The sequence below is a fragment of the Sturnus vulgaris genome, chromosome 6 (genome assembly GCF_052056855.1).
Source record: "Sturnus vulgaris isolate bStuVul1 chromosome 6, bStuVul1.hap1, whole genome shotgun sequence".
Taxonomy (NCBI): domain Eukaryota; kingdom Metazoa; phylum Chordata; class Aves; order Passeriformes; family Sturnidae; genus Sturnus; species Sturnus vulgaris.
The window spans coordinates 31421679-31435469 of NC_142248.1; the positions used below are offsets into that span (position 1 = coordinate 31421679).

General features: G+C 40.8%; 1 protein-coding gene across 10 annotated transcripts in view; it reads right to left on the reverse strand.

Moving 5' to 3' along the window:
* Positions 1-5541: 5541 nt before the first annotated feature.
* The window catches only part of FOXN3 (forkhead box N3), a 206380-nt gene continuing 198130 nt past the window's right edge, over positions 5542-13791 (reverse strand). For all 10 annotated transcript variants that reach the window (XM_088167458.1, XM_088167454.1, XM_088167456.1 and 7 more), the window contains one exon: positions 5542-12953. In XM_088167458.1, the coding sequence (XP_088023584.1) occupies positions 12404-12953 (550 nt within the window). In that variant the 3' untranslated portion in view covers positions 5542-12403. The remainder of the gene's footprint in view (positions 12954-13791) is intronic.

Here is a 13791-nt window from a genome sequence, read left to right on the forward strand (position 1 = left end):
TACGTTTGTCTTTTTATTTTTATACGCATCAGACAGTTGTCCTCATAGTGAGTTCTCATGTATTTTAGTGGCATTCACAGTCTGCATGAATAAGCAACTGGAGGCACTTGAAGGGATACAAACTATGTCTGCCTTTGTCTGCCAAATAATCTTTTCTTCTGTCCCTGAACCCTGAACAAGAAATTATTATAATTCTACCTTGCAAACACAGCCAGGCACAAGTTATTACTTAGCTGTTTCAAGATGAATTGTTTTTTAAAAAAAGAATTTTAAAAATCACACCTTTTGAAAATAATTAATAATTTTTTTTGTGGCCCCTGGTACTTAGCCCTCGCACAGGCCACCCAAAGAGGCTGCAGCACCAGCCATGCCCAGCTGTGCATCCTCAGCAGTGACTTGTCCTGCAGACCGGGGTCCCCTGCAATCCCTCTGGCCACTGTGCACACCCCTGTCGGTGGAGATGAAATTTCCAGTGCATGGAGGTGACTGATTTGCTTCCAGTAAGATACATTGTCACAGACTATTAATTTTACTGCAGCCTCATTGGAAGGGAGTGGTAAAGCAGCAGGGCAAGCAAACAGCTCCTGTCACCGTGGGAGTACTAAATGCCCAAACCATCGGGCTTCTAGTAAACTAAATTTCAGCAGCCCCCCAGTCTCACATTTGTTTACTCCCCATTTCGCTAAAGCAAACACAATGCCTGTGTAAGGTGAGAGCTGTTTCAGAGGTCAGATGCTGCTGGGTTAAGTCAGTGGATCTGTTTGCAAATAGTTGTTTTTAAAACAGAGATTATAAAAATGGTGAAAGGACCTTAGTACCTAAATTTTCTGTTTAGGGCAGCCAGTCTGCCAGCACCTAGGATTGCCCAAAGTGAAGCAAAGCAGGATAGTAAGGAAGAAGAAAGGAAGATGCAGACATGACTTTTCAGCAGGAGAGGTATATCCTAATGTGGTACCTGGGAACTGGTTTGATAATTCCCTCCCAAGCCATTCAAGTCCTCCATCCATCCCACAGAGGTAATGACCTTTAGCCTGAGGTTCGGCAAAGCCCTCCAGGAAGTTTTTTAGTGTCATTTCAGCTTGGTACCTGGATGCACACAGGGCGGCTGGGCACATGGTGAGGAGCAGACACAGTGCTAGGACAGCAGGAGCTGTGGCACAGAACAGGCAGCCACAATGCTCTGGAGTGGGCAAAACACTTTAAAAAGTGCTGAGAGAGAAGCCCCTCATAAAGGAAAAGGTGTTATCAGAGACGAAGCCACACTGACTTCCTATATCAAATGCTGAACACTTGCTTCTCACAGGGATTCTCTCCAGTCCTTTCCCTATGTACAGCTCCTTTTTGCCTCAGGTAGCACCTGGAGCCTCCCATGCTGTCATCTCTTCCTTCTCGGCAGAGAGAAAGAGCTTTCCTTTCCTTGCAGGAGCTTTGCTTTCCTTTGCCTTTTTTCCCTGTCCCCCACCCTGCTTGCAAAGCCCAAAATGGCTGACTGCATGCTGTTTGCAGCCTTGCAGGCAATATTCCCCAAATCCGTTTGTTTTGGCATGGTGGATGCCCCACTGGATCTCACTGCAGCGTGTGCCAGGAGCAGGCAGCAGGCACTGCCCACAGGGGCAGGAGTTGTGGCTCTGATGGATGATCTGCTTCTTACAGTGGTGTAACAGGCAAAGCCAGTTGTATTTGATTACACCCCAGGTAGCGTGGCTTCTGAAACTGAGATGGTGAATGAACCAGGTTGGAATAAGCAAGTGTATTAATTAGTATGCTGATAGCTGAATAAAGCTATTTTTAAAATCACTGAACAGCACTGCACTTTACTATGATTGCAGAGATTATGTAAGAAGATGATTAAAACCAGGTCCCTGCATCACAGACTGATCCGTGTTTTAGAAATGAAAAAACAAAGCTGCACAGGAATGAGAGGAGACTGTTCTATTTTAAAAGGTTCTCTGCCTGCCCTAATTAAGGGCAAAGGAGCCATATCATTAATGTTTTCATTGTCATTCTAACTCATCCTACTTTTCTATCATATTTTTCCAATAAGCCATTTATTTTTGAGGACTAGGTTTGTACATATGGAAATGTCAGCTCAGGAGGGATCTGCTGCATCATCCCACAATATGAAACCATTTTTACAGGGTGTCCCTGATGTACAGCTTTTGTCTCCTATGGTGCACCTACCAGGAGTGTTTTCCTCCTATTTGTTTATATACTACCACTCATTAAAAAAAGCAGGAAAAGCAAAATGTGGGCATTACCTTTGTGTATTATCTAACAGATTAGAAATAGACAGATAAATTGTATCTCAGCAGCAGGAAGATGCTGCATTTCAGGACCAAGCTACCAAAAAATATGCTACTGTTTTCAATGACAGTTATTTGGGAAAAGCCTCTAGAAACTGATTGTCATTAAAGACCTGGAGAGAACATTGCTTATGATAATAAGCAGAGATTTTAAAATTTTGTTTACAGTCTCCTGCATGGTAATGCTCAGATTGCTGTATATACACAATCATTATTTGATTCCTTACACCACAGTGAATAGCAGCTCTGCTGATCAAATATAAAGTGGCAACCAATCCTAATGCAAATAGAAATATAAACAAACCCTGCAGATTTATAGCCAATAAAAATTATGTCAAATAGTATAAGATGAAAAGCAGAGTGTATGCTTGTTATTAAGTCTGACAGATGTTTGCTGTAGTGTTTCCATGAAGTTTCTCACCATTGTTAATCATCTGTACTTTATGATGAAGTTTAAAAACCCCTTTAATTATCTTACATGGATTGAATGTGTCCACTCAAAGTATTGCAGTGTGTTAAAGTTGAAGATTTATTCCTTTATAATATTTATTTGAGAAGCAAACATCACAGAATCAACTCTTACTTCATTTCCTGGCATAACACAGGATCTGGAGCATACAGAACAAAGCCTTTTGTCATTATTTACATTCTCTTCTTTCCTTCTAGGCAACTTCCCCAGCCAGCCAGCGTGCATTATGCCAACAGAGGGGTGTCATGCCACCTCTTCACAGGGGAGTCTGTAGTACCAGATGCTGTTGTGTGAAGACAGGAATTTAACACGGAGGCCACCCCGATGTGGGCATTTTGTGTGTAACCGTTTTGTGCAGACACCCATCAAGTACCTGCACTTGCAAGCAAGGTGGGTGAGTTGGGTGCCCACGTTTTCCCTCAAGTGCCCTGAGCTCTGTCTGCCTCACTGATTGGGGTCCCTGGGGCTGGCATCACTGGCCAGCAGCTGCTGAACTTCAGCAGAATGCAGAGATGTCTGGGTGGGGTCATGTGTTAAGAGTCCAGTGTTTCTCACTGGAAAGCAGCCAGCCTGTGCTGCCTGGGCTGCTTGAAATTCTGTAGCCAAAATTTGGAGTGTAAAAGCTCGTAAGTCTCATACAGCCCATGTCACACACTTACCCAGCCCCTTCTATTTCTACGTGGTGAGGAGGGGCAGGAGCCCTGCCATCCCATTCTGCCTGGGGACTGCTAAAGGGAAGGTATGTAAAGGCTGGGAGGACAAGAGGCCGCTGGGTGCCCATATCAAGGGTGGGCACCTTAGCCATGGGAGTTCTGCCCCTGCAGCCCCCGAGGGCTCTCCCGGAGTGCAGCCATGGCACCTGCCCCTCTGTGCTCCTCAGGGCAGGGCAGGCCCTGAGCAGGCTGAGCACAACCATGGCTGAGGTGCTGAGGGACCAAGGTGCTGCAGTGGCCAGGGGAGATGAGCTTTCGGCACAGGGGTGGCAGTGTCACTCACCCATGTGGCAGCTGCCCAGGAGTGGGTCACAGCTGGTTTTAGCCCACCGAGGGCTGAGGTCAACAAAAAGGAGAATCAAGCCACTGGGTGCCACTGGTGCAGGCAGTCAGAGAGGTTGGGAGTGCTCGTCCTCTCATGGATTTTACGAAGGAACCCACGCCAGGGCAGGAATTCCTGCAGTGGCTGCAGGCAGGCATGCTGCAGCAGGGACACCCCTGAAGAAATAGCAGCAGGAAGACCTGCTACAATAGATCACCTCACCTAGCCATGCTGCCCAAGGGCTTGCCAGAGGCATTTTGACAAATCAAGCACAATCCATGGTGCAAATAAGGGTGTCGAGTCTGGAGAGGAGGTAGAACAGGTGTTTATATAATGTTTGATTGTTTAAATTGCAGTTGCACAGGAATTTGATAGCACAGCTGGCATTCAGCACACCTCTCATAGCATGCCTGAGCTAAATGGCTTAAGATCCTTCTGCAATGCCCACGACCAGGCTCTTGGCAAGCTTGCTGGCTTGTACATAAAGGCTAAAATGTGTTCTGTGGAGACTGCAGGTCTCCTTGCTCCTCTACACACGTCACTACAGATCCATCCACTGACTCTGCGTGATCCTTGCCTAACGGGCGGCAGATAGGAGGGGGATCCATTAGAGGAAATCGTTCACAGCACAGTTAAGAGGTTTTGCCTTCTCATCAGTCAACTCTCATCTCGTCTCCTTGGCCAAGTTTTTTCTCTCCTTGTTCAATTGCAGCAGCAGTGGGCAGTGAGGATTGGTTACAAACTCTTCTAGGCAATGTTTGGAAGTAGCAATTGCCTGGACTGAGCTTGGGCACTTTTATGCTCTTTTGTTTGTATCTCAGACATTTGGTTCTTCTGCTCCACTTTCTCCTGGGATGTTCACATCCATCTTGTCCCTCAGAAGCTTAGTGCAGGAGTTTCCCATACCAACCACTCTGGATGGCATCAATACAGGAGAGGGGGACTCTCAGGTCAGCGGAGTTCCAGCTTCAGCAGAACATTCATACATTCATACACTCATACATTCATACATTCTCATTACATGGCCAAGAAACCACCCTCTCTGCTTCAGCAGCATTTCAAACCAGCTGTGACAAAGTTTGATGGAAGAACTGAGGGGCTATCTTTCTTCCCAGTCCTTTTCAAAGTTAACCTATAGATATTTAGGGCTGTTAACAGAACCCTTTCAAAAACAGAGTCTGAGGAATGGTGTGACTTGTAAGATTGTACTATTCAGTTTAATTTTAATCAGAGAAAGCTATTAAACCATTACAATTTTTTTTATACTCTATTATTCAGAGAATCCTTCTGCACTGTTTTCTTCAACTCTAGACTTAGGTGGGAGGATTGATGCACAGATTACAAAGGTATGGTTTTCAGGATGTTATATATATGCCATTAGACTTTTTTTTTTTACTGGATCTCTTCTGATTATAGTTGCTAAGAAAAACCCAAAAAACACAAACCAAAAAAACCCCAATTCCCAATGAAATCAGCTTTGTTTCTGGGCTGCAAAACTGGTAAAAAAGGAAGATCAGACCCTAACTTAAATCGGTTTAGTATGTCTAGCTATTTGAACATGACAGCAAATTAACATGAGCTGATGTCTACAGAGGTGAAAATCCAGGTAACATCCCATAAGGGCCAGAACTACTTAATTAAAAAAAAAAGAAAACAACCAAACAAAACAATCACTGTTGTTCTGTCTTAGTATGTGGGCATATTCTGGAACTAATATTCACACAAATACAATAGTTCAATTGATGCAACTCAGTAATTTTTATTGCAACTGGAAGACAATACATCACAGAAACTTTATGGAAGGTTTTGGGAAAGTGTTATTTACAATAATAATTGATGAAATAGTTTGTCTTTGGCAATATGATTACACATCAAGAAAATGTAAAATGCAAGTATGCCTCTAAATCAACAATTTCATATTTCCTAAAGATCAGCTGATTGCACTTGCCTTCGGACTGCTCGTTTAGGTAAACACAAATACAACTTAACATCACTGTTCATTCCCCGTCACAGTTCATATTTTAATATTGATGAAATTGGCAGTTTCAGACGCCAAATACAGGAAAAAAAATTGGCTTATCACTGTACTAAATTAACTTATTGGCCAGTTAAGGTCCTGTGACCCTTAAGCATTGATACTAAATCTCTTGGTCTTTTGATTGCTTTATCACTTTTTCTGTAAAACAAAATACTTCAGAAATTACAGATCAGAGTATAAAAAAAATGTACAAGTTCATAATGCTTTTCATACACACACACAAATCATTCCCCCCAACATTTTACATCATGGCAGTTTTAAGTAGTGAGTGTGAATGATGCAGGCATGGAACTGGTTATCAAATACAGGTATGACTTTCAATTGCTGTCCCACACACATACTCAGGAAATGTACAATGCTGTAGTAACTTAAAAATGTACTCAAGTTCAATGTCATCCAAACAAAAAAAAGAAGGTCTTGGGATTTCAGGCCAGAGTAAACAGATGAAAAAGATTCCCACTTCTAGATTGTCAGCCATTCCAGAGTCCAGCATGCAGTTTTAATATTCGGTAAAGTCCCTTCTAGCACTAAAGGCCAGCACAAGCTGTCATTTATGCCTTAAACCCTCGGATGATGAGCGCCTGTAACTGCTGGCCTGATCCAAAGCCTCATGAAATCCACTGAAGATAAAAAAGTGAAACAAAACCCCCTTACACTGATTGTGAAAGGATGTTACATCAGGCCGGTATTTCCCTCTTTGCAAAAGGAAATGTAATACAGTAGAAAAACTGTTATATAGCTTCAGATAAAACATACCTTGTTTTCAATGCTAAAACAAAACCCAAACTCCCCAAACCAGGAAAGGCTACTTATTAGAACAACTCAAAATGACCTTTAAATAATTTCTGGTTTTAAATGTATACCAGCAAAATACAGCACCATAGACACATTAGATTGAGACTTTTTTTTTTTTTTTTTGGTCAGTGAAGCTAGTACTTGTTTGCTGAACTGTGGAAGAATTATAAGGTCATGTTCATGATCAAAGATAAAGCAACCCAGCTGACAAGTCTCTGCTTAATTCAAGAATAACCAGTACTAAAAATAAAAAAGCAAAAATAAAAATCCCTAATAACCACCATCAATTAATACTTTCTAAATAAAAGGGGATTAACAGATGAATTTACAAATGTATGCAGATTTATACATAACACCGAATGTTGTGTGTAAATCCTTATAAACTTCATCTCAAAACAGAAACACACAAAATGTATAGTTTGACTTACACATCCCATTTCAAAGGAAAAGAGACATCATTACAACTTGGTAACTGTGCTAATTGCAATATAAATCAAACAGAAATTCAGAGTTTGGCAGGTAACTAAGAAGAGGGTTATCACTTAGGTTATATAGCAAAGTGTTGATGTATATTACATATAGTAGTATAAATAATAAAAAAGTATTATTTAAATTAGATCACAGTGCTGCATTATGTGCATAACAGTGTTTGATATATTACTGGAGGGCTGTGAAGAACACTACTAGAACTTAACTGGTCAGACGGTCAACACTGATACTCTGTAACAATCAGGAGGATGTATGGTTCAAATGCTCTTTTGGTGGCAAAGTTAAGAAAATGTTTCAAAATATTTCCTATAAAATATGCCAATGAACTATTCAGGCAGTAGTGATGTGCCCAAAGGAGCTGGGTTTGCATTCTCCAGGAAGTGAAGTAAATTGCATTGGAAATGCATTTTCTCAGTAGTCTGATCCTGAAGCACAGGAGAGTAATGTTTTCAAAAATGCCTACGGTGGGATTACAGCAAGAGTTGTAATACTAATAATAATAACAGTGAAATGGTAAAGGCTTCCAGGAGCACTTGGATGTCTATAGCTCCACTGATTGCAAAGGAGACGAGACACCTTCAAGTTCTAGAAAACCTCAGATTGTGCACTCTCAGAGCCACAGTATGATTCTTGGGGTGTCCTGTGCAGGGTCAGGAGTTGGATGGGTCCCTTCCAACTCAGTGTATTTTATGATTCTGTAATCTATTTCTTTAGATGGATTGGGATGGGAGCCAAAATCTTAGTGAAAATAAATTACCACTACTAAGAAACCAGGACAAAGTGTTGTTTTGGTAATTTTATCCATGGTGCCATTTGGTGTACAATTTAGGATTTCATTCTCTGCTAAAGTATGTCAATGTATCTCTACCTCACTCCAGTGAAGAATGCAGCCTCCAGCTTTTTTCTGTACCTTTTCCACAGGTAGACAGTAATTCAGCTGAACACTGGGAGCCAATGCATCTCCTTTGGGATTGCCTTCTCCCATTAAGGTAGGAGAGGAACCAGAATATGAACCTCAATCAATTCCTGGAGAGAAGAGAACAGTCTCAGGACAGTTCCCTAGTCCTACAGGGCACACCTCCTCACTCCCACGTTTGGCTTTTCAGCTGTAAAGCCCTGTGATCTTTGTAGAACTACTGCCAGTTTTGCCAGGAGAAGATCAGAAGCAGACTGCTTTCAGAAACAGCTATGGGGTGATACATTTAAGCTGTTCAAGACCTATGCTTGCATTTTTAAATGCAAACAGAAATCTGCACCAAAATGCAGTAGGACATCCAACTGCTTGCAGAATGCAAGCACGATCAGCAGATTTCACCTCCCTGGAGATGCTGGTGAAATCTGCCTATGGCATTAGCTCTGGCCTGCAAGAGCATCTTGCTGCAAAAGGCATATTCCAAAGGAACTCGCCATGAAGTCCAGCAAACCTTACAATTCATGCCGATGTGAAACTCGCCACTGAACACTTGCTGACCTTGCCCGCACCTGTCTTGGAGAAATGCTAATTTGGCAATACTTACAGAGTGAGAAGAAGGGAAAGTTAGTGATTTGACAACTTCTCACCCCAAAATGGCTTAGAAGGAAAGCAAACAAGCAAAACCACACCACCTCCTATCTGGCAAGTGAGAGAGTTTGTAATACAGTGCAATTACCAGTCCGTTTTGACATCATTCAGTTGAAGTAAAGACAACTCGATTAAAAGCTGACATCGTATTTCTTGGAAAACAAATCAATTTCAGTTCTTACACAAAGAAAAGGAGAACTTCTCTGATGGAGTAGAACCAGTTCTGACAAAGTTGCCATTGTCAGCCAAGCACAAATATGGTTTAAAAGGTGACTCCTAAATATTCTATACAATCCAAATTATGTACTTCTCATCAACAGTCAGAGTAAGCATCAATAAGGACAAGTTGTTTTTAAACACCAGAAAAAACCCATTGATGGCAGCCCAAACTGCTGGTTCCTGAACAAAACTGTAAAATCCTACCAAAGAATACCTTCCTAGCAGATCAGACTAGGAGAAACAAATTTTATATGAAAAGAGATGCTTGCCAACATTTTAGGTTTACCAGCATGTATATAGAGGACTTGTTGAAGTCTTAGATAGGTGTTATATATATATATCTATATATATATATCTGTATAAAGATAACCTGCCTAATTTAGATATTTATGCAAAATGACTGTTTTCTAAGATGAGTAATACTAGTGGTAATTATATATTTAGCCACCAAGAGTCCACATTAATGAATGGTACTTGTTCAGCAGATACTGATCTCATTTGCACTGACACACTGCAATCAGAGAAGTTGCTCTGGAATTAGTGTTGTGGACAGAATCTGGCCACTGGCACATAAACACGTTGCTTTCTCTTGAGGACAGAGATGGCTGAGCCATGGTTTGTAATTTCTGTCACTAGATTTTTCAGTGCTGTTTTTTGGTAAATATTAAGCCACTCCCAAGATGATACAACTATGCATTAATAAGCAAAGGTGGTGGCAAAGTGATATTGTAGTATCTTCTATTTCAAATGACTCTCCCTAAGTCTTTAAAAGATGAAGACCGAGTTCTCTTATACAGGGTTGTGTGGTTCACTGCCTACAGACTTTGGCTGTAGAGAGCATGGACCTGGGAAGAAGCAGATTATCCCAGTCTGATCAGACAAGGGAAGTGTTATGGCTCATTCATCTCTGTGCTACCTGGCCAAGGGACTGGTCCTTCCTGTTTTCCCCAACATTATCTAAAGGGCTGCAGGCAGCCAACAAAAGTTAGCATCTATGTACTCCTGACTTAACTAGTGCTGGGAATCAACCCTGCATTCAAACGGAGAGGAACAAGGCTGTTTCTTGTACTATCCATGGCTCTCTCCTTTCTTATCTCCAAAGCTGGCAGCTGTGCTGAGCTCTGGCAGCTGTCAGGAAGCTCCTGGATCCAGGACATGCTGGTTGAGATGGGGGGAGAGGCACACTTCCGCTGTGCTGCTCTGTTCTTTTCAAAATGCTTGAGGAGCAGACCAGCCTGTCCTTCATTCCTTCCACCTCCTAACTGAGCACGCACCACAGGCATCTCCAAATACAACTTTTAGCTCACTGCACTAAGTAGGAAGTCAAACCCTTCTCTAACTCACTCTTCATAAACTAGATCCATCTTGGTGAAACTGCTGCCTGAAACACCTGTTAGTGGTAAATCTAAACCTATTCTCTTTAAGAAACCGACCATTTTGTTCTCTTAAGTGGTTGGTTTCTGGGATTTTTTCTTTTTGCCTCTAGGACATTCTAAGTGTAGAATTTTTCATGCCAAATGCAAGAATCCAGGTGAGAGAGACTGTTTTGTTTATTTCACAGCTTCTCTCTGCTGTAGTGGTTTTCAGTCTCATAGTCATCCTTACCAGGAGAGTAGCACTGTACCTGAATCACACTCCCTGTAACACTACTTTTTTTCCGGACACCTCCATAAGGCTTTTAACTAACTTCAAATTTTCATGGCAAATTAGCAAAGCTATTTTCTTGTCTACTTATTCCTGAATCAAATCAGAGAGTTTCCTCAATTAACCTCCCATTATTCTCTTGATTATGTCATACACACTCACTACTAAATTTGCCCTCAGATTATTGCGTCATGTTACACATGTACAGACGAAGAAAAGACACATTTTTTTCTTTTTTTTTTTTTCTTTTTTTAAACAGAAGTAGGGAGAGGGGGGCTGAATGTGCAGACAAGGCAGTATAATTCAACCATCCAAGCCCTACCAGAGCATGAAGATTTTATTTTTTTAATATTGCAGAGTAAGTTCCCCAACAGTCAGTGTTTGTCCCTGAAGAAGGTTAAACCTTAAACACCTGCTTCAAAAAAACCCCAACAATAACAAAAAAGAACCAAAACAAAAACAAAACAAAAAAATAAAACCCCCAAAAACAAACTCTAAGCCTAAGGGCTTAAAAATTAGAGGCATAGCCTTTTTCTCTATTTTCTATATTTATATGAAAATAATTCATGCTTCATGCTAAATACATTATTTACCTTACAAGAACTTTGTCATCTTTGAATAAAAAAAATTGTTTGCTTTTTGTTTTCCCCCCTTCCCTAAAGAATCCATGCAATGTGGATCAAATTTCTTTTGCTGGCTATGCTGGTTGAATCTGGAAATTTGTTGTCATTTTTGCACAGATGAATCCTGACTGATGGTCACTGCACACTCATTTCTGAGGGCAGTGTAGGAGCTCTTATTGAACTTCTGAATTTTACTGTTCACCAATATGCTTTCCTTCTATTTTTAAATACAGAATACTACTAATGGCAGGTTTTATAGCTTTGTTTCCCCTGTTAGATCAAGGATGTGATCCACAGAAAAAGATTCTGATGTACATTGTATCTACTGTAATTTCTTAGACTTGATTACTTTTCACTCAGGCAGTTTAGAAGACATAGTTTGTTTTTCCCTATTAGTATTATTTTTTGCACGCAGTGCCAATCTTCAGGCTTATGGCTTTTTGAACATTCTTTCAATTTAATACAGAAGACAGAATTCAATGGTTAACAATGCTACTAACAGTCATCCCCTCCTATTCCACTGTTTCACTGAAGCCCATTGCATACATAGTTTAAATTTCCTCAAATTTATCAGTCTTCATATTATGAGCCACACAGAATACGTGACACACTAGAAGTGCATTACTGCTTGCACGGTTGCCACCAGTGGCTGTTTAAAGACTCGTATGGCACAACATCTTCAAGTGCCACTAAATAGTTCTTGGTTGAGAAGTACACGCCTCCTTTTCCCCACAAATCTCTTTATTCACATTCACTTCTAACCCAATTGTAAGGCCATTAAAAAAATTCTTAAGGGCCAGGCCTGAATGAATATTAAACTATGCACAGCTCTTCTACTATAACAGGGATTTCCACGTGCCCAATTTTACTCCCATCACATTAATGTTGGTATCACTGCGTATTCAACTATGCATTTTTGACAAGCTGGAGAAAACAATGGCGATTTTGGCATTCGTTTTTTGTTAACTTTTTGTCTTCAGGTAATGAAAAGCTTTTGTAAATTAGCTGAGTGTCAGTATGAGTTCTATGGCTTCAATCTCCTTTAAAAATAAAAATCTTAAGGGTCAAAAAACAAAACAAAACAAAAACAAAACCCAAAGAAACAAAAAAAAAGAAATAGAAGAAAAACAAAAAAGGAAAAAATTGCTGATATTGCCACAAATCATTAGAATTCACCTGACGTGCTGAAACAAAACTTTGTAAGTTCAAACAAATCATTGATTTGTTCTAATTTTTTGTGGTTTCCTTTTGCTCTTTCTGCCCCTTTGCCGTCCGATTGGTGATGTTGTTCAAACAGGATCGAATTCCTGCTAAATGCAGGAGTGATCCTGCTGCTTCTTTCATCTCCTCATCGTCACTTTCAGGGGGCTTTTCTGTACGTCTCTTTTTAAGAGGCAGTGTGTCACTTGGTACTTTTTTCGCCTTCATTAAATGTTGCCTTTTCTTGTGCTGGGATGCATATCCACTGTCAGCTAAAGAATCCTTGGTCTCCTTCCGACTTTGCTTTTTGTCCTCCTCTTCTGTTTCACTATGGCTCTCATGGCTCTGGAAGCTAACTTCACTTCCTTCACTGCTGTCTTGGCTACCTTTAGTTGCAAATTCATACTGGTCGTCAGCAGAGGAAGAGGAAACGGAGTCACTAGCAGGTGATGTGCTCCTGTGGTTGGAAGATTTGGCACTGCTGTAGTTGTGATCCTCCTTTGGGTCACCGCTAACAACTGGAGAGCCGCAGGACTGTTCGCTTTCCGTCCGCATCCGGCAGTTTGTTATTCCATTCCTGTAAAAACAAATCCAAGCAGTCTTAGAAGCTACACAGGTGTGATCCTGCTTCAAAGCAAAAGATTATAAAGCCAACTGAAAGGTAAATTGAAATTACAATCTGAAACTATGACTATAAGTAATGTCCATGCAAGCTGGTTTCAAAGCCTAATTGCTTGTGGATTGGACTTGACATACAAAACAAGCCAAAAGATGCAAAATAGCACAAGAAGCAGGAACAAGTAGGGGATGGTTACAAATAAACAATGTATAAAACAGTATTGATTTAAATTTCAATGAATAGTTTACACTTCCAAAAATTAAAAAGAAAAATCCCCAACCTTATTTTATCTACTAGGTAAATAAACTCTGATAAGTTGCATAAATAGTCCCTCTTCTTTTTCATATAAAGGGATACTACCAAAAACATGGGGAAGAGAGATTAGCTTTCTGGGGCAATTCCTTGCCTCCTCTGAAAGACACTTTCCAACTCTAATTCCAACTCGCATTCCAAGTGCAGGAGATGTTTCACCTGGAAGCAGCACAACTTCTATTTAGGACTCTTTCCAAGAGAAGGAGCAACCAGGTCCAGTCACAGTTCTCATCCTGATCAGTTAATAAATAACTTTAAAAGCAATACATTCTTAAGCCACTAGCTGCCAAGAAAATATTAGAACGTGGTCAAAAACAAGCAGTAGAAAAAATAAATCTGGATTTGCTCTAGAAGCTGTCATTTCCTCCTCTGGTTTTATGGCACCTTGTGCAGTGGGAACTACTGCAGCATGACATATTTAAAAACGAACAAGTTCTTTTTTCTGGAGTGAAAAGTATTAGAGCATTGCCACTGACTTAAAAAA